Source organism: Mercenaria mercenaria, chromosome 8, assembly GCF_021730395.1.
Source record: "Mercenaria mercenaria strain notata chromosome 8, MADL_Memer_1, whole genome shotgun sequence".
NCBI classification, from domain to species: domain Eukaryota; kingdom Metazoa; phylum Mollusca; class Bivalvia; order Venerida; family Veneridae; genus Mercenaria; species Mercenaria mercenaria.
Window position 1 is genome coordinate 35,787,693 of NC_069368.1, and position 25,672 is coordinate 35,813,364.

General features: G+C 33.8%; 1 protein-coding gene across 1 annotated transcript in view; it reads right to left on the reverse strand.

Moving 5' to 3' along the window:
- Window positions 1–25,672, reverse strand: part of LOC123566584 (neurotrimin-like) — a 114,555-nt gene that overhangs the window by 19,950 nt on the left and 68,933 nt on the right. Inside the window, exons 2-4 of the mRNA XM_045360830.2 lie at window positions 3,427–3,551; window positions 1,540–1,744; window positions 444–593 (exon numbers count right to left, since the gene is read on the reverse strand). Coding sequence (XP_045216765.2) covers window positions 444–593; window positions 1,540–1,744; window positions 3,427–3,551 — 480 coding nt within the window. The remainder of the gene's footprint in view (window positions 1–443; window positions 594–1,539; window positions 1,745–3,426; window positions 3,552–25,672) is intronic.

Genomic DNA, 25,672 nt, shown 5'->3' on the forward strand with positions numbered 1-25,672 from the left:
GATTTTTGTGCCCAAGAACCGATAGAATGCTTATGTTATTTACGGAACCTATTGTGTCTATAGTGTGTTTCTGTACCAGCTGATTGAATACTTGCTTTTGTACGTTATGTGTTTTATACCAGCCACTTGAATCCTTTTATTCCCTAACTTGATTTGCCGCTAGCTATTTCAGAATTGATTTAGCACTTACGTGCTTTAACTGGATGCGGTTGTTGTGTGTTTCTGTTCTTTTGCTCGATGCCTCAGCAGGGTGTTCCTCTGTACAAGTTGTTTGAATACTTGAATCCGTCAACTTGGTATGTCTGTAGTGTATTTCTGTACTAGCTGATCGAATACTAGCGTTATTAAACTAAATGTGTATTGTTTTTGTACTCGCTTATTTAAAAATACTACGTAAATACGTTATCAAACTTAACGTGCATAACAGTTTATTGAATACTTACGTTCTCTTATTTGATGTGTCTGTAGTGTGTTTCTATACCAGCTGATTGAAGGTTCGGGTATACCGTTGGCGACGCACTGTAATTTGACAGTTTGGCCCTCTCTGACTGTGGCGTCACCACTTGATGTAACATTATCTATTTCTGCGGGGACTGGAATATTTCAGTATAATCATATTAGTCAAAGCTACTGTTTGATACACCTTTTTCCGCAAGAAGCTTCTTTTCTGATTTCTTATGAAATATGCTATTTATATTATATTTTATTCTATAGAACTTCGATGGTGGTAATAGGATTTTCTTTAATTTTTGAAATAGCCTGATTAGTTTAAAATCTAAAGGCGATAAATAATTTTGGTAATGTAATTTTCCACTGTAAATTCCTGTCACTTTTGAACTCTTGATTTGTTTCAATTTTACTATTTTTTATGGCTTTTTATACACACTTTACGATATCTTAGATACCATAAAAAATTCCCAAATAAATGTTTTGTAATTTTTCGAAAAGGATATATTTTTTAATTTTGTCATAAGCTATTATTTACATGGAAAATATATTTTGGCCATAAAATTGATATTTTTAAATATCTGAAAATTCAAAACTTTCCTACCATCACACCGTGAAATTTTTAAAAAAGCTTTATAATTTTAATCTTGAAAAACCTTGTTACGGATTTGATAGATCAAACAGTTTCTGTAATCCTTTAATGCTGTCTACATTCTATATGGTTCATGCAAAACCTACCAAATATGCATAGTAATAATGTTCCTACATTGTTTATACACAATTAGACATTACGGCTCCGCTGAGCTTTATATCTGGTGAAAAGATACTGGACTAATCCAATAACAACCAATATTTATCATGAAATTATAAAAATCAATATGGAAATGTACTCGGAAGAAATCCACTTCAACATTTATTTGTGGCAAAAAGTTTGCTACTGTTGAATTCTTTTATGCAAGTTTTGTTTATTTTCACTTCTAAAACGTTTCTTGAAACGTCATCATTCATTAAAATGTAGTATCTAAAGTAAACGAATTACATAATCAAACAAATAAACAAATATCACACAGGTGAAAGAACTCAAAAAGTAACCTTGAACTTTTAGTCTTATTCTCTTGATTTGTATGGGATCTGTGTTGATTTGACATGTATATTCCCCGTCATCGTGTACTTGCACGTTCCGTATATGGAGATTCCAATCCCGGACAAATGGACGCTCAATACTCATGCGCGTGTCATCTATCACTCTGCGGTCATCAGAACTTAGTAAAATCCGCCGAGGATTCATCCAGACAAGCTAAAAGTAAAAAGAAAAAAATGTTGTGTTATTTCTTTCGGGAATAACGTCCAAATGTAATGGCGATGTTATACAAATCTATTTCTTGCTTCAATTACGAATGTTACTGAAAGTTAAACATTTGAAGAAACATATCCTAAACAAAAAGTTAAACATGACACAGTTTTACAGGAGGAATTTCAATGTGCTAAAGATAACACATGACCATTTATATTTTATGCTACGACTGTTTTTGCCATACTCCATGAGCCATACCCGCGCTATTTTGTTCGATTCACCTATCGTAACATTTTCCACAATATACATCACAATCCAAAACTATTCACCCAGAACTAGTATATCAGAGGGAAAACAACTAAAATTGGCGTTTGCTATTGTAAGCTTTTGTTTAATTTATTTTTGCTTTAAAAGTCTTAGCCAAAGAAAAGCAATGACGTAATGACGAAAACACAAATGTTAAAACTGTGGTCTTAATATGAAAACCTCGGTCGAAACGTCTTCCTTCTTGGAAATATGACACCAAAGAATTTATTCAAGTGATTGACAGCAACATTTAATTGGTATATAAAAGTAACATTTTCAAATATGATAGGTAATATGAATGGAACGTTTAAGTTATGACGTTATTTCATTTAAAATTGTCACTGTTACTACCATGACGGATATTTAAAACAATGAAGTCAAAACCTGTTTTGAATATAAGTTATTTTTATTTTATGGACGAAACCGAGTCAACAAGTAATTCTCAGATCAAGGCAATGTTTAAGGAACCCAGAGTTGTATTATAGATCTATGTATATGTAAGGACTAACTTAACATTCAACAGGGAAAAAGAAACAAAACGAAACATTACTCTTAAAAATAATGTATATTCTGCATGAAATGTAATAGGGAGATAACAATTTACACTACTATAAAAACCACGTTTAGTGCAATTTTAGCACCCGGGCATTATTTAAAATGTGTATTATAATAATTAACAGATGCATAATGGTAAATTTAAGTTGTACATATTCCTCTACTGTTGAATGAAATTTATTTATTTCTGCTAAACAATAGATTTATAAAATATCCTTTGGAACATAAAACTGAGCTTGCCCCGCACACCCCTAGCACTGGTTCACAAAAGTTTGTATGAGGTGATAATGAATGGACTTCATCAACACAAATAACCAAAATAAACAATGCCTAGTCAGCCGCAAACCGTATGCAAGACCGCCACTTTGAAAGAAAAAGAGAGTACATAAATAGAGCTAAACAATGCCTCCAGCTGACAAGCAAGGCCTACATTGCGATGCATGGCTCTATAGCCGTGTTTGGGGTGCTCTGTTCTTCCGGGAAATCTACCCTTACCTTCTATCTTTGTTAGTTATTCTTACTCTATGAAATACAAACTATACAAGCACAGCTTTATGCTTAAATGATATGATGAAGATATTGTTCGTGCAGCTCGGATATGGCACGTGAGCTTTGACTGCTACTTGGCAGATTCATTCATTTTCTATACCACACTATGATATTTACAAAGCTAAAGTCCTCAAATATTTTAGGCAAACCTATGCTCATCACATTTCATTCCAAACTACAGCTTTATTAGTTGTGTTAGATGCTGACCCACTGATCATGGTCAAACCTAATTTTCATTTGTCCGGAACAAAAAAACACACACCCAATACACTTACCAGATAATCATTCTTGTTTAATACTGTACATGGTAAGACCGCTGGTTGTCCCTTTATTGCTGTGACATTAATTGGAGTATTATCAAATTCTGGTTTCTGACCACCAATAAGTACTGGCCAAATCACTGAAAATATAGATATGTATGGCTAAAGATTAAAGAAGTACAGACGTAAAATACGTTCTATACGCTGAAAAACCTTGTCTTACATGTATGTTAGATTTATTTGTCTTACATGTATGTTAGATTTATAACCACTTTTGTCATAACATTCATATTCGTAGAAGAAAAACAGTTTTTGGAGGGCTTCACCGAATCAAAGCTTCATTTCATTCATGTTTGTTGTCTAAGTGCCTATACACGAAAGCGTATTGTCAAAAAACCTATTTAACCCGTTATGGATTAAACAGAGTCATATCTTTGCTTTTGATAAATATTTCTCCAAATCTAAACTAATATCAGAAATTGTGTAACAAAAACAAACAAGAAAGTACATTATCACTGACCCTTCCGATCCCACGTTACATTGATATTAAAGAAGTTTGTGTACTAAACTAACTAGTGATAAAAGTAACAAAAATGATAATTATGGCCCATGGAAAAATGTGTAGTATCTATGTTCCTTGTAATCGTGCAAAGGTCATGTTTTTAAACATAGTGTTTTTTAAAATAAATTTTATTAAACATAATAATTGAATAGTTGTTTAAATTGAGTATTTACATGTATTATCCGGAATATTTTATGACGAATTCTGTCAAAGGTATTTGTGACCGACTCCTCAGGTTGCGGGAATTCGGCAGATTATTGTGCAAGTTTTCCGTCATTTTTCTTGAGAGGGTTGCCGGGATTGGAGACTATATGGAACCCCACTCAAATTTTCGATGACTTCTGTCTCTTTGGCTTTAGGGTAAACATAGATGCTTTCATTATTTTAGAAAGAATTTCATTCCGGACTTGCATTAATTTAATCAATACACTATTTCAAACGCTTTTCGAAATTTGTGCGTTTTGGGCTGAATGAGAAATCTCGTAGACTGTTGAATATTTATTTTTACACTGTTTTAAGCACTGGCAGACTTTAAGTTCATATTTTATGCATTTGTATCATTAATTTATTGACAATTGTGCATTCGTTATTTATTATCCTGTCAGATATTTTTACATCGTGATTCGATTCGTCTGTCAGTCTTGTCATTAGATTGTGGTTAGGGTATTTCGTGTAGCGCAAAGGAACACTACAATACGACAACGAAGTCTGTACACTGCAAACTACAATGCTTTGATACACATTTACACTAAGTTTTAAACAAAACGCTTTCAGGGCAACAAATTTATGACATATGACATGAGAATGTAATGAATTATGACATTTTAACCCCTTCCCACCTTAACCTTACAGTTAAGATGTTGTTGTTATTAGAGGACGTGTTAAGTTTAAATGAAATCAGAATAGGGGCTAAATATCATGGCTCGAACAGGAAGATGTTTGGACACATAGAGATTACCATTGTGCGTTGGACCTCATGAGAAAATTTCAAAACAACTTGTCTATGCAAGACCTTACAGTTAATTTACGTGTACTTCTCGAATATATGCTTTGTCTATTATCCATGTTACATGAAGTGTGCCGTTATTGGTATAAAAGACAAGAATCAATGCGATATAACGGGATGTCATTTGGTGAGTGATATAAAGGGGTGATTACTTCAAGTCAGATACTGTTTATGTCTTTAGACATATATATTATCAGTAAATCAAGTTCTATTCAATTTCCAGCTTCAAATATAACATACGAACAAAATTAGCAATCAGTTCAAAGGTGAGGTGATTTGATTAATATTCAAGATAGAGTTATATTTCTTGCTCACTCTATCACATCCCACTATCGCTTATTCTTATAATTAAGTTTAATAAAATTTTACTCAATAGTTACAAAGTGAAATAATTAAGAGGGGAGATATACAAATGTAAATTAAAAAGTGTCTAGGATAGAGTTATGCTTTTAGGCTTGAGTCTTCCTCACTCCGCCTATTTGCCTATCATCAAATGATTTATTTAAGTTCACTGAAATTCCGTTAGGCAGAGGTAGCCAGAAAGTAATCCCTTTTAGAAAAATGTAAAAAAAAATAATGACTAGAAAATGCTTTTGTAAAAAAGCGCATGTCTCCCCCAATGCAAAGTCCTATAGGCAAGAAGTCAATAGGGGTCAGGAGCGAAAGTCAAAGAGACACTGATGGTTGGCTGCAATAGGGATCATCTACTTGGCATGTTCAGTCATCCCGCTAAATTTCAACACTCGTGGCCTAGTGGTTCTCAAGTCACTGTTCAGGCTCCTGTGACCTTGACCTTTGATCAAGTTACCTCAAAATAAATAGGAGTCATCTACTCTGCATGTCCAATCATCCTATTAAGTTTCAACATTGTAGGTCAAGTGGTTCTCAAGTTATTTCCAAAAAAAATGATTTTACATGAACAGGCCACTGTGACCTTGACCTTTAATAAACTGACCCCAAAATCAATAGGGGTCATCTACTCTGCATGTTCAATCATCCTATGAAGTTTCAACATTCTGGGTCAAGTGGTTCTCAAGTTATTGATCGGAAATGGTTATCAATGTTCAGGCCCCTGTGACCTTGACCTTTAACGGAGTGACCCCAAAAACAATAGGGGTCATTTACTCTGCATGAACAATCATTCTATGAAGTTTCAACATTCTGGGTCGAGACGTTCTGAAGTTATTGATGGGAAATGGTTTTCCATGTTAAGGCCCCTATGGCCTTGACCTTTAACAGAGTGACCCTAAAATCGTTAGGGTTCATCTACTCTGCATGACCAATCATCCTACGAAGTTTCATCATTCTGGGTCAAGTGGTTCTCAAGTTACTGACCGGAAATGGTTTTCAATGTTCGGGCCCCTGTGACCTTGACCTTTCACAGAGTGACCCTAAAATCGTTAGGGGTCAGCTGCTCTTTAAGACCAATCATCCTATTAAGTTTCAATATTCTGGATCAAGTGGTTCTCAAGTTACTGACCGGAAATGGTTTTCAATGTTCAGGCCCCTGTGACCTTGATCTTTAATGGAGTGACTCCAAAATCAATAGGGGTCATCTACTTTGCATGTACAATAATCCTATGAAGTTTCAACGTTCTGGGTCAAGTGGTTCTCTAGTTATTGATCAGAAATTGTTTTCAATGTTCAGGCCCCTGTGACCTTGACCTTTGACAGAGTGATCCCATAATCGATAAGGGTCATCTACTTTTTATGACCAATCATCCTATCAAGTTTCAACATTCTGGGTCAGGTGGTTCTCTAGTTATTGATTGGAAATGGTTTTCAATGTTCAGGCCCCTGTGACCTTGACCTTTGACGGAATGACCCCAAAATCAATAAGGGTCATCTACTCTTCATGACCAATCACCCTATGAAGTTTCAACATTCTGGGTCAAGTGGTTCTCTTGTTCTTGATCGGAAATGGTTTTCAATGTTCAGACCCCTGTGACCTTGACCTTTGACGGAGTGACCCCAAAAACAATAGGGGTCGTCTACTCCAGCAGCTCTACAACTCTATGAAGTTTGAAGGTTCTAGGTCAAATGGTTCTCCAGTTATTGCTCGGAAATGAAGTGTGACGTACGGACGGACGGCCGGAAGGACGGACGGACGGACAGGGCAAAAACAATATGTCTCCTGGGGGAGACATAAATACAATGCAAAAATAGAGATATTCTCAGTAAACAAATAATTCCAATTCAAAAGAAAGTTTTAATAAATAAGGTAAAAGAAGCTTTTTCTTTCTTGCTGACCTAGTATTTCAGTATCATTTACAATATCGCAATATGCCTAAGTAAACATTAAAAATCCGGACAAAACTTTCATTAGTAATGCGACGTTTCTACAATATCAAATGACCTATACTTCTACGCCTGACATGGTACAATCATCACTCTCTTGGTCATTGTATGTATTTCGTCCGTATTAGATTGTTATAGTACGGAACAGGTCTCTCGTGTTCTATTTTAGGTAACGAGTAATTTATATAGGGCCTAACGGTTCTTGTGGTCATTCGAGGTTTTGACGGACTTGGTAATAGAATGTCAACCCAACCATCTACCCTTTCCGTTTTTGCTTATCAATTGTATTTTTCCTTTTGCAGACTTGCGATTTTTTGTTGCCTGTTTCAAGCTGAGGTGTGTTTTGCTCACGAATTTCTCGTAGTGATTGTATAACTACTGTAGAGCGTGAAATAGTTCCATAGAGTTCATGTAATTGGAAACTATGTGTACAGTGTAAGTAAATGTGAATGCCTCCAGTCTTTAAGGAACTATTCTTGTAGAATAGATTTTACTTTACTGAAATGATGCTGTATTGTGAAATGTTTATAAAACACAGGGCTTATTCCGTCATACCACTCCTATATTTTGTCGAGTTGTTCTTTCTGGTAGAGTGTGGTGGTAAAATATTAAATTATTTATGTTTGTCTGATCGCAGAGAAAGAAAACGGAAAGCAAAGTTATCGCGACAACCCGCAAAGTTAAAAAAAGGCTTTAAAATTTGCGAAAATGAAAAATGTTTAAAAACAAATTCATAGAATTTTGTTCGATTGTATTTAAGAACTGTTTAATATTTTTAGGTTTTGTTGACTTCCGCCTTGAAGTAAGTCATGAAGAATTCTTTGACATGTCCATATTTTCAGCAACAACAAACCTTGCCATTTTCACTTTGAGCAGTGTAAACACCACCCCTGTTATCATAACTGGCACTACTGAAACATTTATCTTAACCAATGATGTTTGAACATTTGTTTATATTTGCCTGACAGCTAATACCTAGTCTATCAAGACAATAACGATATTCAATATATAATTTTGTTACAACAGCAATTTTGCTGTATGTTCATTATTAATTTTGCTCAAGTGTTTTGTACAGATCATGATAGAATACAGCGTGTTTGTACACATTCAATTATTCCTAAACGTAATTGCCCCAGAGGGTACAGTTGTTGAGCTGATTGATTCAGTTACCATTAGCATGCATGCAAACATTCGTTTCAGGCTTGTATTCCTTTCTAAGTATAACCGGCATTAATACAGGACGTATGGCTGCGGAAACTATTATAAAGTACCTTCGTTTAAATGCTACAGCATTTAATACGAAGTCAGCGGGTGGCTAAAACTGGACTGACAGAACACTATTTTTAGAGGGGAGAGTAAGGGGAACAGGAGGGGGTGGGGGAAGGGGGATCTAACAAATGATTAAGTATCATTTGTATTGCATTTTAAGACAGGGTATCACTGTTAATAATTGATTTTATACATGTTCAAAACATGAAACAATTTACTACACGATCTAAGGCATTTTAAAGGTATCAGTTTTAATCCTTTAATATGGTAGGCAACGAACGTTTTAGAGAAAAATTCTTTCTTCCTTTGTTATGTAACATAGAAATTGACATATAATGACAAAAGAAAAGATCTTTCTTTAATTTTGGCTGAATTGTTAAACTTAAATACTATATACATGTAATGACGTATGTTCAAATCAGTGATCGGTCTATCCCTAACACTTACGCTAGATAAAACTTCCTTTATTAGTTAAGAAAGTATAATATATATTCTTTCATACTATTTAACACTACTATAAGTTGCCACATACACATGCAGACTTTACATTATATTGCACGACCTTGCACATATACTAATGAATCTAATTCACTAAATTTGCATTTGTACATCGTTAACCATAAAATTGCTTCAATACGTTATTTCAAAAAGGTAACGCATCAAATGGTATGCACATTATACAAAAATTATACCAAAACCATGCGCAAATGATGCATTTGAAAGGAAATCTGAAAATTCCTTTTATTGATTTAAAATCCACAGCATAATAAGCGTGTCTTTTTAAAAACTTTTCTTGTTTACTAACTTACAGCAAAGATGATGTCTTGACTAGTTGCCTCAAGATAATAAATGCAGCTCTTTTTCAAATTACTTTTCTTTATACTACATCCATAATCAAAACAAGACCCTACTTTTGGAAAACGGCGTTAAACCCAAAGCAAACAAACAAAACAAGACCAGATAAAAGCAATATTAAACATTTCCAGCATTTCTACATTTTGCTACAGACATATCGGCTTCATGTTATGTTTAGGAATGATAAAATAATTATCCGGTTAACATAAGAATGTGTTAGGCGAATACTATATACCCAAGAAAAATAATGTTATCTGGGGTGATAGTGATAGCTGCTAACATTCTCGAGTGCATGTAACATTTGCCGTGTGATAGTGATAGCTGCTAACATTCTCGAGTGCACGTAATATTTGCTGTGTGATAGTGATAGCTTCTATCGTTCTCGAGTGCATGTAATATTTGCTGTGTGATAGTGATAGCTGCTAGCGTTCTCGAGAGCATATAATATTTGCTGTATGATAGGAACATTCTCGAGTGCATGTAATATTTGCTGTGTGATAGTGATAGCTGCTAGCGTTCTCGAGTGCATGTAATATTTGCTGTGTGATAGTGATAGCTGCTAACGTTCTCGAGTGCATGTAATATCTGCTGTGTGATAGTGATAGCTGCTAACGTTCTCGAGTGCATGTAATATCTGCTGTGTGATAGTGGTAGCTGCTAACGTTCTCGAGTGCATGTAATATATGCTGTGTGATAGTGATAGCTGCTAACGTTCTCGAGTGCATGTAATATCTGCTGTGTGATAGTGATAGCTGCTAACGTTCTCGAGCGCATGTAATATCTGCTGTGTGATAGTGATAGCTGCTAACGTTCTCGAGCGCATGTAAATTTTGCTGTGTGATAGTGATAGCTGCTAACTTTCTCGAGCGCATGTAAATTTTGCTGTGTGATAGTTATAGCTGCTAAGGTCCTCGAGTGCATGTAATATCTGCTGTGTGATAGTGATCGCTGCTAACATTCTCGAGTGCATGTAATATTTGCTGTGTGATAGCTTCTTATGCGTTCATTTCAGACTAAACCCACAAAACTCATTAATTACATTCTCTCCAGCTCGGCAGCACCGGTTATTGAACACTACCTCAGAAGTCATCAATTACGTTTTTAGCCACATCGTGTCACCCGAGAACCACTCCATATCTGTCCAGGAAAGAAAACTTAATGTCATTTGCGCGGCTTGGTTTGCATTAAAATTCCATTTGCATAAGAAAACGCGACGAGTACCGTATTCATTTTTCACTGTTTTCCTTAGATAAGTGAAATTATCACAGAAAGAGGTAATAAATTTTGAGGATCAATATCTACATTGCTTCGGAATTCAATTCAGTAAGTATACCCTTGAATCTGCCTTTCAAACTGTATATCATAAAGATGTTTTACTATCTCTAGAGAGACTTTAATAACTATTTTAAGTTAGAATGCAATGTTAATTGTTCATAGCCAATTGAATACGACACGTCTACCTTTATGGATTAAAAGCATAATCTAATTGTGATCTGACAGACTGTGTTCCGAGTGCTGAAACAATGAAATCTATGTAAGAGTTAAATTGCAGAGACATAAATCAAGATATGTAGCCAAATAAATAAAAATAGTTTTACTGTAATTAATTAAACATAAGCTATGTACAGGCAGTGAATGGGTATATAGATATTGTAAGGATAACAAGGAGCGTATAAAAAGGAAATGTAAAACTGCAATGTTGAATTATTTCAAGATCAAAAGTATCCGTAAATACCTAACCAAAGAAGCCACTGAAATATTGGTTTTGTCATTAGTAATTTCTCACTTGGATTACTGTAATGTTATTCTTTATGGTGTTGCTAATTGTGAAGTAGGTAAATTACAACGTATTCAGAATATGTGCGCCAAACTTGTTCTCAACCGTAAGATGCGTGATAGTTCAAAACAGGCATTATATAACTTGCACTGGCTACCTGTGAAGGCAAGAATCAATTTTAAGATCCTTACTTATGTGTACAACTGCTTTGTTGCTAATGCTCTTCAATATCTAATAGAACTTTTGTCTAGTAAAATTTAAAAACGTACACTACGTTCGTCAGAATCATCAGTAGGATGCTACGTTGTCCCTTATAACAAGAAAAAAACATTCAGTGACAGAAGCTTCAGTACGGTTGGACCAAAACTTTGGAACGAACTGCCATTAAATCTCAGACAAAGTGAATCAATTAAAATCTTCAAACAGCAGTTGAAAACTCACTTCTCCAAAGACTACTATTCATTGTTCTAAAATTCATTCATACTACAGCAATTACATTGAAACAAATCAAGACTTTGTGTTAATACTGATGAATTGTTTTTACTGTTTTTAATGCATGAGTGTACAACGCCATTGAAAATGCTTTGTGTGTTGAAATAGGCGTTTAGTTTCAAGTTTATAACGCATGTTTTTAGTGTTAACTGTTGTAACAGCAAAACCGCAAGGAATTTGCAAGTCGATGGATTCTGCAGAGGCTTCAACATGAACCAAACACGAGTTAACAATTTTCTAAGTTAACGTAAAAGTTGTAAAAAGCTTGAATAAATTATATTATATCGATAAACATGAATATTCTTGTTTTAAATATGCGTTATAGGGACGTGTTCTATAACATTTCGCCACGGAACGCGCATATAAACAAAAAGATGTGTTTACAGCACGTGGTTTTCTTAATAACTCACCTTTACTCTTTTGATAAAAGACAGTAACGGCAATTTTGAGATAAAATGTTTATCAATACAGACAGCTTTTGTTTCTTTTAACAATGTTATATCGCACAATAGCTCCACAGTTCAGAGAAATAAAAATAAACACTTGTTTGCTTGCTATGTTGTTTTTTCCCCCAACATAATATGTATTACACTGTTTTTGTTTTCCTTAAAATCTTACGTCTTACCATTGGTTAAAGGTGTTTTTAAATGAAAGCTAGTTTCTGCAAAGAGTAAGGTTTTGCAAGACCAACTACATTTAATATAGGCTCAAATTTCTATGAAAGCTTATTGGTGACGTCTCAGAATACACTTAAGAGTTTACAGTACACTTCACTTAATCATAATTTACAGTTCGCACTTCACACATCATAGTTCGCATCTCTCACTGAATTCACAGTCGCACTTCATAGCTCACACTTCACTGTTCATAGATGACTGTTCAGACTCGCACTTCACAATTCGTAGGTCATAGTTCATAGTTCATTCTTATACTTCATAGTTCAAGGTTCCTACAGTTTAGACTCCATGTTGAAATTTCACACTTCATACATCACAGTTCACATTTCATGATTTCACAGTTGTAAAAAGCTTGAATAAATCATATTATATCGATAAACATGAATATTCTCATATATCATGACATATAAAATGATAAAATTCTCTACTCTAGAATTGATAACCTCATGTTTTACCAAAATATAATGAGCAGATTATATGATTGATGTAGATGCCTTGAATTTTACAGTCTAGTTCCAGCAAACTGAATTAAAATTGTTGATAGTTTTCGCGTTAATAATGTATAATAGATACGAAGGGTTCAAATCATTCTGAGAATTCCTTAACACCAAGAAAGATCTGAAACTGTTGTAAGAAAAGCTAGTCAACGACCCGTTTATTATGCAAAACATAGACTGAAATATTTGTGAAGTGCATATAATATTTTAAGAATGACTTCTAATTTTTTGTCTCTGATATATAAATTGGTTAAACGCATTTTAAAATCATTACATATTTTTATATACTGTAATGTAATGTTAAATATAATTTAAGAAAATGTTTCCCTTATCTTTTCTTGACTATGCACATAACCAACACACTATCAGGTTAAACGGGCTTCTATGGTACGAAACGGAAGCTATGAGGTGTTAAGCATGAACTGTGAAATATGAACGCTTAAAGAAGTTCCGGGCACAAGTGTACATTATAGAACTAATAAACAAAATGTTTCCTTTTTCTTCTACTCTATTTGGGATCTTTTCTGTAGGTAAGTTACCTCAAATATTGTAAACATCTTATATTTTTCCAAAGCTGGCCCTCTTAGGTTAAGAAAAACGTTCATTTACTTTAAAATCGTTTTGCGTGTCTCATAATTTTGAATTTATCCATAAATAAAAATGCGTTGCGTTTTCTTAAAGCTTATCCACCTATAGTTTAATGGGACGTTTCCAGTATTTCGTATGATACTCGTGTACAATAACACCAAAATTAAGAAACGTCTATTTTACCTGCCACAATAACAGCAAATCACAGACTATGCAGCACTGAACAACTGCCTAGAGCTTTGTCATTCTGAGAAAATGAGCATTTCCTCAATATCTACGTACTTTCTAAATTAATCCTGAAAGCGGCTTTCAATCAAAAGTGTTGTAATCAGTCATGGATTTACAGTAAATAGACGGGAAGTTTCTCGGAGTTATAAAACACGAAACTAGACATTTTTAGCCAGTTCGGATATTTTAGAGACGATACATCAAGTAGTTTAGAAAGAATTATAGTGTTTGAAAAAAGATTTGTATTAACGTTAACAAAATCGAAAACACATCTATTTTTTTAGTTTTTAGTATATTTACAAGTCACTATGTCTGACTGATAAATGAAATTATACGCGAGAGGAATACACTAGCAATTATTTACCCTTCTTTATGGTATGATCAAAAGTCAAATCGTCTATTCTAAAAACGGAGTAGGCCGACCCAAATGACTTTTCACCTAAATCTCGTAATACATTGAAGTACCATTTCCATCTTTCAAGCTTAATAATGTATGTATCCAAATTTACTTTACATTGTCAAAGCTTCTGAGTTTATTTCTCCTGTAATGACATAAAGTTACATCACAATAAACGCCCTACGGAATATCACAAATGAGAATTAAAAATATATACAACACAACTACGGTTACGTAATATATCATCATTGCACCTTGGGGATAATAATGAAACTGGAATCACTAACGAAGCTGCAAATTGCTCGACATAAAACTGGTTTGTATGCGTTTCGATCAGAATAATTTCATGAACGGGAATGTAATTTTATCACATAAAGTTGATTTAGTATTACTTCAGCAAGTTCCTGATATCCGTAAATATGTTCATTAATTTATTTCTGTTACATTTACTTGCAAAACAGCAAGTATAGAATTTCTGAGCTTATCAATAAGTTAAAGTTTATCATCGATACTACATTTTTCACTTTGGCTTTCTGTTTGTAAATAACGAGTCAACTTCAGAAACAGGAAGTTCCATTTTGACCCGCTGTTTTGTTTGAAAATAAGGAAACTAACGTGTTTTTTCAAGTACTCTATATCAAGAAGTCCATGCAATATAAAATATATATAGCTGTTTCGTTAGGCCATAAAAAGGGTATAATTTCGAAACCATTATTATAGCGATATCACATTATTGTCTACCATATGGAAACATTATCATTACAAACACGTATAAAGACAAATATGAAGACCGCTAGAAAGACGTGCATCTCAATTTTCACTGAATTCCTTTCATCTTTTTACAACAACTTTTTTTCAAGCTGTTTATATCAGACTGTGTTTTAACTTTTCATAAAACTATGAATTTATTGGTTTTATTGTCCCCTAACACAAACATTTGTTAATTGCGTATAATTTGTGTGACTTTTCTATTGACAAAAAAAGTCAAAACGTACTTTCGACAGAACCATTCTTGATAAGAATACATCAAGACACTATCATTATTTATACGAACAGTACGTAATTATCGCCAATGCAGACAGTGAAAGTCACGATCTTTTAACAGCCCGGTTCACTATATATCTATAATTACTATAATGTATTTGTTTTATGGGATGTAGTCCGTCCTGTGTTTTATTGTAAAGAGAGAACGAAATCGAAGAAGAAAAACATTTAATCTGCTTTCTAGTTTGTTCCAAAAAATACCAGACAAGGGTATGCCTCACATACCACAGAACAAAATGTTAATCAAACGCAATGCACTCCGAAGCCTCAAATAAACAATGACAAACAATTAAATGAAAACACTTCTGAGATTTATAAATACTGCAACAGTGAGTTAAGAAGAAAGTATTGTGTATGTCATCTGTAATTGGTGATGTCCTTCTGTTTCCATTTCAAATATCACATGAACCATCAGCGACCAAAGAAGTTATTTTAAACAAATCTTCTATGCATGCAAAATTATCAACGTTGCATGATTTCTTATGAGATTTTCTTTTCAATATCATCACTTCAAATTTACCTCTGTTTGAACAAATATTGCAAGATGTAGAAATACTCTGCTCGCAGTTTAACCTAAATGTTTCAATATTTTATCTTTTCCGCTTGTCTTTTATATGCAACGGGATTATTATTAATTATTGCTAGGTTAATTGACCGCCGTTCATTGTTTGATACTATGTCGTTTGTGATGAAACAGGCAGATGTTTGTATCAGAGTTTGTCTCAGAAATTCGCTACATTTATTTGTTGCCAGCAGCAAGAGATATCCAGATGATAAATAACACCTATTGGCAAATTTAAAACATTTTAGGAAATTTAGATTCAGTCTGACTACTTGTAATTTTTGAGCAAGAAGATAATACTTTGTTCAGCATCATTAAATATTAAAAATGTTGTTTGTTCTTAGATAGAAATTTCACAGCTATATATCATATTCTATCATTTCAGATATTCAATTGTTTCCATGGTGAATGTTTTATATCTATATCTAACTAAATAAGGTGATTGTTAATTATTTCATTGTGCTACTGGTGGTAAATAGGAAGAGACCACGAGACAAATGTCATTAAATATTGACATAAAATACTGGCTAAACAGTACGTCACACGCTAAGCAGGTGATACGCGCCTATTACACAAAGAGAAAGGCGATATATTTCTAGCGTTCAGATTACAAACTGGGTTTCCGAAGTGATAATATAATTTTCATTTCTTAGCCATTTGATTTCTCTAAGGACAATTGTACCTTTGCAAGTTGGTAATAAAGGGGCAGTAAAGGTGTCAAATTCACTTTTTGTGCTTTCGATTTGCCATATGGTGACCAGAACAATTTATTTTGGGAACAAGTTAATACTTGTCCAGAATTTAGGAACATTATGTAGGTTCTTAGAGCTATTTTATAGCTAAAGTTGTCAAATTCGGCAAACAAGTGAGTACTTGACGTGCAGAATTTTAGAACACGGCTTAAGTTCATTAAACGCCATTTATTTAGCTGAAGTTGTCAAGTACAGTACATGTATACTTGACGTTAGTAACTCAGGAACACCGTTTAGGCTCAATAAACGCCATTATAGAACTGAAGTTGTAAGGTACATGCGGAGATCAAGTTAGTACTTGTTAAGAATTCCGGAACAGTGGCTAGGTCCTCTTAATATAGTTCCTGATCATTTTCTCCTACATGTAGGATTCAATTAAAATCTGATACTTCAAACAAATGATTGTAGGCTTATAAAAGTCTGCAAATTGCAAAGGAAGGAACATACACTTTGTTTTCTTTTTACACGGGCTTTGGACCTCACAAAAGTTTTCGTATTGAGAGTCTATGAGAAAGTTACAATTGTGATAACATTTTCTCGAATAGATTTTTTTCTACAAAACAGATTTTTATTAAATTTCTCACAATTGTAAATAAACATATGGTTTTACAACATGGTGAAATAAAATGTATAAGTAAATATGCTTGTGTTTCAGATATTTGCCAATGATTCTACCTGATTTAAGATAGTACTTGCCAACATTTAAGTTGCAGAAAAATTGATATCTTGTTTTATCTTCAGAAATAAAAAGCTGCCATTTTAATAAATTTACTCATGGGTTGCCATTAATCAATATAATGTATAATAATATAATGGGTTCCCAGGCTGTAGTCTATGTTATCGGATTGTCAAACGTGCAGAACAACCTTAACGCAGTATTTGGCTGAAATACTTAAACCAATAGCAAAACAGCAAGTCAAAATTGCTACAACGCTTTACGATATTCTTATTTCTAGATTTCCTAATTTTTACCATCGAGAGACTAATTTCTATCATCAAAACACTTTTTTCACATATTTAACTGTATCAAGTATTGCCAATTTCTTTTCATTTGTCAGTGTTATGGTATGAAAAAATATTTTAAAATTTTACGCTACAAATTCAGCTCTTCATGTATATTGAAGGAAAATAAAGTATCTATTTAGATAAGTTTCATTGGAAATGAAGTGCTAATCTATCTTTCCAAGAAACTAAAATGTCACTGCTATACTAAACTCTTTGGCAAACAGAAACTCACTCAGGAAATACCAGATGCAACCTCTATTCGACAGTCATTAATTCACAGAATATGTTTGTTTGTGAAATTTTAACAGTACTACTTTGAAGAAAAATAGGTATAGAGATGTGATCGGAAATGTTTGTTTTCACCAAATGCGCACCAGTTAGAAACTCAGACCAAAGCTATTTGTTTGTCCCAGCCTCTCGGTCTGTGTGATTGATGATTACATTAACAAAAAGTACTATACGATTCTGTCTCGAATAGTCTGATACTTGGGTAGTCAAAAAGCTTTAATGAAGAGGAGTATTTGTTACACTTTGAGGCCAATAAAGTCTCTTTATAAAAAGGTTACCTCGAGTGAAAAAAGAAACTGTTATCATTATTTACTAAGATACATATAAATGTGTTTATTCCACATCCTAAATAATAAAACAAATTCAACTCACTGAAAAGAAAGTTCTAACTTTTATATTAATATTTCGTTTTATAAAATCACTTAAGTTACGTTAGTTAGTTTTACAAAATTGAGATACAGATGTAGCTATTTCTTTAGAAATTGCTTTTTGCATTGATTCAGTATTTGAAGAAACAGTCGGTCAGATCTGAATTATAATTTTAAATTATTCATGCGAATGTTCCTTTTTCTACATAAAAGACCAGTTAGACCTGTTATATTTCGATCTTCTCAGATCGTTCAGCACGGCTTTTATGTCTTGTTATTGGTACTGTTTAGTTTCTCAGCATGACCGTTTCGGCCTGGGTGGTTCCAATACTCCCGCATTCATAGCCTTGGGTTTTGTATAATCACCTCTTGGATATGGAGCCTGCTTTTCAATTTTGTCTTTTGACAGTTCCTGTGATATGCAGGCTCCATAACCTCAGATCCCCCTTCTAAATTCCAGTTTGTTTAGTTCTGCCCATTGTTTTCTCGTTTGGGGCAAACCCATTATTTTATCTGGGAACCATACGCCGCTTTTCATGGAATTACACGCCACAACACGTGTATCATTGAAGGTTCCATGTGCACCGCCGTATGAATACATCTGCGGATGTCTCTAAATTGCTTTTTGTACTTTTAGCATGTGTAAATGTTGAGTTCTGCCCAACCCGGGACTAAAGGGCGTGGACGGTAGCATGCATTTCCACTACCGTCCATGAACAGGCTCAATCAAACCGAGCCTGCAATATTTTCGTTTTTATCGTGTTGAACGACCTGTGTAGTTTCCACTTTTTCTATTTTATTATCACAGCAGCGTTGTTTGTGCCGTGTGGCGGCCGTAAAATGTCTCCCCGTACATTCAATCAAGGCTGTTATATTTCGATCTTCTCAGATCGTTCAGCACGGCTTTTATGTCGTGCTACTGGTACTGTTTAGTTTCTCAGCATGACCGTTTCGGCCTGGGTGATTCCAATACTCCCGCTTGCATAGCCTTGGGTTTTGTATAATCACCCCTTGGATATGGAGCCTGCTTTTTAATTTTGTCTTTTGACAGTTCCTGTGATATGCATGCTCCATAACCTCAGATCCCCCTTCTAAATTCCAGTTTGTTTAGTTCTGCCCATTGTTTTCTCGTTTGGTGCAAACCCATTATTTTATCTGGGGACCATACGCCGCTTTTAATGGAATTACACGCCACAACACGTGTATCATTGAAGGTTCCATGTGCACCGCCGTATGAATACATCTGCGGATGTCTCTAAATTGATTTTTTGTACTTTTAGCCTGTGTAAATGTTGAGTTCTGCTCAACCCGGGGCTAGAGGGCGTGGACGGTAGCATGCATTTCCACTACCGTCCATGAACAGGCTCAGTCAAACCGAGCCTGCAACATTTTCGTTTTTGTCGTGTTGAACGACCTGTGGTGTTTCCACTTTTTCTATTTGGAAAGGTAATATCATCAATACCATGTGTTGTTGCTGACCGAATGTGATATTTATCTATATCAGGCGTGAGAAAAACGTATATTGCCACCGTCTATTAATTCAGTGTACAGGAATGCTTTGACCATCAGCCATGTGGCGGACATTTTGTTTGAATGAAATTATCATATATCACGTAATCTGACCTGAAACAACGCATGTTAAAATACGATTTTAAGTTTGCACGATATGAATAGCAAATTAATGAAAAGAAATGGACTTGTTGATTCTCAAATAAAAACCCAAATGTTTCCGAATGCGAATACAAAATGAATCACGACTGTAGAATGAGTAGACCTGTCAGCCTTAATGGCACTGGCGCTCTTCTGTTGAAGTGCGCTCTAAGTAAGTTACATTCTATGCATTTTATACACATATTATTCCAATTAATCTCTTAAGAAGCTTTCCAATAAAAAAAACAATATGTGGTAAACATAGCTCGCCGTTAGCTATGTCTATGGTCAAATTATGTTAAGTACATAACATTCTATTTTGAAATACTAAAAAGTTCTATCGGAACGCTATCCTTATATAATAATTTTTATAATGCTTTTACCAGTTTGTATCCGCATATTCCGGATATATCGTCCATTGACAATTACCAAAAGAAATTGTTATCAAATGTGTGTCATATATTACTGGTAACATTTTTCTCAATGCGAGGGTTCAACGCAATAAGGGCGTATCTACATATAATTATTATAATTATTATATGTAGATACACCCTTATTGCGTTGAACCCTCGAATGGACATTATATCTAAAATATACGAATTCAAAAACTGTTTATAGTTCAAAATATAATGCCTTACAACCATTCTAGATATTTGAACACTGCTGTATTTTAATTCCATCTAGGATTTCACTCTTAGTTCATGTCAGTGCGTCGATAAGTACCACTCTTAGGACGTAAAAAAGGAATTCAAATTTTGGACATTTGTGTCTGTTAGCTCATTATTGGATTTCAACGACATTTTACGATGTATATGGACCCAATATTGCAATTCTGAAAGAAATATGAGAACAAAAGATTGCTAAATCGACGCGATAATTTAATTTCGAATGCCTGTGTTTCTTCAAACAATTTATTTCGCTTCGATTTGTTCATTCACTTGGATTCATACAAAGGAAGGACAATATGTCTGGTTTAGAAGTTATGAGACAATTTAGGTATTTTAATGATCAACAAGTGTCTGGTACAAATGTGCAAATGTAATCAACTTGGTAAAATATATGTAGCAATATATTATACATATGTTTCCGAATAATATGAAAATACAAATGTTGTTACTAGTAAATGTTTGGTTTTCGGTAATGATATTTCAACAGTTTTCCACATAATTTTATATGTGAACTGCGATATGCTTTGAAGTATTTCTTTACTTTTCTTTCTTTATACTGTGGAATGATTTACAGACGATCAAGATTACATGTAATTACAGAGAATTATACAGATAATAAATTTGATAAAACTCAATTGCTGACAGGATCTTCTTACAGATTTTATTAATTACCACAACAGCAATCTTTAAGTGCCGTGTGGCGGCCGTAAAATGCCCCCCCCCCCCCACTCCCCCACCCCGTACTTGGATTCAGTGTTGTTTTTTTTTCTGGCCATTTGGGATCATGGAGTCAATTCAATATCTATGAAATAGAATTTAGCTTAAGCCTGTGCTAGGGTTGCACATTGTGAATTTCCATACTTTGCTATTATTTTGCTTGGTTGTATTCCAGGCTTCCAAAGGATCTTCTAATAGATCTCATTCATGTGTGTGTGTGTAGATCTTCCAAATTTTAGCATGTTAAATTTACCTTCATATCATCTAACAATTTGGGATAATCAAGTAAACGTATTCCGTTCAGTTGTCGTGCAGTTTAGATACAGTCAGTAAGATACTAGACTCTTTGTTGAAATGTAACGGCAACAAAACAACCCCACTCTCTTTTTTTGTCATCCGTGAGGCGCTTACATTGCAGTACCCTTACGTTCCATACTCATGACATAGAGGTTACAGTCGGCATTTCTTCGATTTCTTCAATAGTCCAGGAAACAAGAATATTGACAGCTATGTCAATTATCAGAATGAAGTGGTCTCTTGCAAATTTTGCGGAACAAAGAGGAATAAATTGCTTTAATCTACAACGTTTTGTTGTCAATGTAATTGAGTATTGACTTTATTAACAAGTTTTCCTGATATCGTATTTCAAGAAAACCAATTGATTGTATCTTTGCTCAAGCGTTATTTCTAAGTGAAATCTGAGGGTACTTACATTAAATATCTAGGTTCAAAATACTAAAAAAACGTATCTTTTCAAATGGAAGCAAACACTTCAATAGTTGAAGTAAAATGGGTCTAAGAATTCATTATTTATATGCATTTTTATCTAACATTCTGGTTCTTATAATGTGAAACGTTATGGAACTGTTTTCCAAATATTCGCGCTTGGCCTCAGTAGCTTTTGTTTCTTGTCCTTCGTGATCATGAGACGCTTGACCTCATTGTCACTTTTGTTTCTAGGCATTTGTGATCATGAATACCATTTGATTTTACTTTGTAATTGAGATCCGCATTAGTTGTGGTGCGTATGGTATTGCACATTTCATTTCATCTCGTCATAGCAATGTTCGTTACTGTTTTGTTTGACCGCGTTCAGAAGTATGCTGCTTGAAAAGTATCTTCTGATAGATTTTGTAAATCCTTTATAACAAAAGTGTTTATGTACCATGTGTCAGTGCTAAAATATCTCCTTAGATGGACTATTATGACTATTTCTTGTATTTTGGGTTCATGAAATCCATTTATTAATATTTATATACTGGAGTTTCGGAAAATAAGTGGTGCTGCACATTTTGTATTTCTCACAAGTCGAGATTACTATTGATTAGGCATGGCTACACTAGTTCGTGAATTTGACAAACGAACATTGCGATAGTTCATATATAGGTATATCTTAAAATGCATTCTCTGTAAATTTGATTAGTAAACAGCAATTTGTCTTTGATTCAGATTTTTTTCATTGATAGTTATGTTATTTATTGTATGCAACAGCGTGTGAGTGCATACAATTTGAATTATCTATTCAAATCTTTATTTATTTTCTCAGTTAATGAATTGATGAGTGATAATAAATTTAGTTAAGAATTAGCATATAAGATTAGAGACTTCCTGTGTCTCTGATAATGTTCTGGTTAAGAAAATAATAAAGTTTTCTTAATCTTTCTAGAATAAGTGGCCAAAGACATTAGCCACATCAATGAGCGAAGTCTGTCCTGTCTGAATTCTGCCCGTCTAAGCTCTAAATCATGCATTCGATATTTCAATTCTGTTAGGTTGACTAGTCCAAGCGTTCATGGTGATAAATGGAAGAGGTTGGAGTGATCATACTGCTTTGTATGTTATTTAATATGTGCGTGTGCTTTCGCGAATACGTCTTTGAGTCTTCCAGAACTGTTTATCAAGAAGTTTTAATTCCGCTGCATTCTACGGAATGAGTCTGTACTCCTTTGTGTCGGAATGTCATCAAACAATGAAATATACAATTTGAATTTCACTTGAAGTCATTGCATGATATACAAGTTCTGACTTTTTAAGAGACACTAAAAATTGTTCATATTTACATTCGTAATGTAAAGACAAAAACAGTCTTATATATTTCATAGAAAACCTTTTATAATTGGCAGACTCTGTGATTGTTCTTTTTTAGATTTCAACAAAACGATTTGTTTATATTATAATATACTGTATATGTCGTATAATGTATGCATAAGTCATTTGATTATAATATAATGAGTAAATGGTGATGGTATATTACTACTTTTAGAGATAACAAATGATTCATTACTGATTACACACATTTACACATGTTTATTTTAGAAGGCTCGTATTCAAACCAGAATTTTTTTTTCATAATATACATAATAAGTGATTTGATATAACAATCATAATGATATAAGAGAATGAAAATTACCGACTGCAAGAACTTGATAAATTCAAAGGTAATGGACTTTATAATTATTTGATTGTTTAAACTACGCTCGAAACTACAAATTATACATCACAAATAATATGAGAAAACTCCTTGAGAAAATGTTTACAGAATAACATCAGTTTTAATGTACACAACAGAATGATGATATTTAGCGAGGCATTTACTTTATAAATCAAATTTTATGGGCATTGAGCAAAGCAAAATGCAATGACAAAGAACTTCCATTACAGGCAAATGACATAGATGGATCTTTCCCTTTAATCAAATAAGATATATGCGCCTGCCTTTCAACACTGAAAAATACGGCAAACATATTTTCCTTCAGATTGCCTGTGAGAAAATCTGGGGCAAGCATATGGAAGTATTCAAAGAGAACAATCTAATTTAACGAAAGGAAACATGCGAATCCTAGTTACGTTTGTTATATGTTATATACTGTATTTTTTAAACGAGGCGAGTAATCAAATTTCGTCATATCCTTGGTCGTTTCTCGAAGATTTATTCAGTTAATATACATTAACATATGTTTACCATCTATATAGAAGATCTTACAAGATTGTACTTTCATACTGAATTTATAGACCCGGTCGAATAAGAAAGTAAGATGCAGCTACCTATCGATCACTTTACCATTTTTATTCAACGAGCTAAATATATAATATGCATTAAACCCTCGATAACATCCGGAATATCCTCTGGTCAAATCATTATTCTCGAATGAACCTTGTATTTTTGAATGAACCTTGTAGTATTTATTTTATCTAAATTGAAGTGATGAGAGAAGGTCAAGATGAACTATTTAACAGAGTGAAACCAAGAAACGGTTGTGTTTTGTTGCAAACATTTAGGAAAATATGTTTGAAAACATCCAGACTGAGCACTCAGTTCTCAACATACATCTTGAAGTAGGTCAATATTTTCATTTCATGTTACTACTTAAAACTTATTCAGGCTGCTTATAAGAGCGGAACTATATGTCATCTAACCAATTAGCAAATGCCATGTACATGTATCCACACGTTGCATTTTACAGTGGAATACAAATGAAAGTCCAGTGCCACATACTTACACTAATTCTTGGACAACGTCAATGTTACTTTCGGTTATACTGCAAACATTGACTCACTAAGCAAATAGCAAATCTATACGTAATAAAGGAAATCCAGTAGTTATTTACAAAGAGCAACTCGCGATACTGATAATGAAATCTAAATATGCCTTTTCGTGATAAATGGGCGTTAGAAATGAAACGGAAATTGCTGTTATTACCAAAGTACAAGTGGTTATTAACTCGTTGACTGAATCAGAAATTTATATTATAAAGTAATATTTATTTACTTTTGCTGGTATATTAGTAAATAATAGACTTTTATAGGCATTTTGATTTACGCTACTGACATCTGTAATATTATTTCGTTCCTAGACGGTTGCTATGTGGAAAAGAATTATGTTTCAGTTAAAAATGGGAAATAGAAAACAACAACTATTAATATTTTTTCTTTCGTTACACAAATTATTTCTTTACTTTGTTCATTCAACCATTTTAAAACATTAGGTACTCTGCCTACCAACATGTACTTACTCGCTACGTGGTATGCTCATGAAAAGGTTTCTCAAAAATTTATATCGTTTAAGAGCTACCTCCTTGGCCCCTTTAATACCACATTGTACCTCCCGTTACTATACCATATCGTACTTTTCTTTACAATATCTCTTTCTGCGTTAATATGTTCTTCTTGCTTCTAGTTTTGTAACATTGGTATGCTTCTGATGGCTTTGTTTTTGTTAAGTTATTCCGTGCGTTGGTTTGTATTTGGTGCTTCGATTTTCGCAGCGTAATTGATACCTTTGTATAATTCTGATGTTTTGGTTTTGTTATGTCGTTACATATGTCGGTATGTTCTTGGTGCTTTGATTTTCATAACGTTATTGCATACACTAGTGATTCCGGGACTTTGTTTTTGTTTTGGTATAACCTACGTCAATCTGTGCTCGGTGTTAAATTTTTTGAAACATTATTGAGTACGATATGATTCTGATGCACTGGTTTTGTTATGTTATTACTTACTATATATTATGTTTTATTATGTTATTACGTACTGAGTATTATGTTTCGCTTTACATAATTGA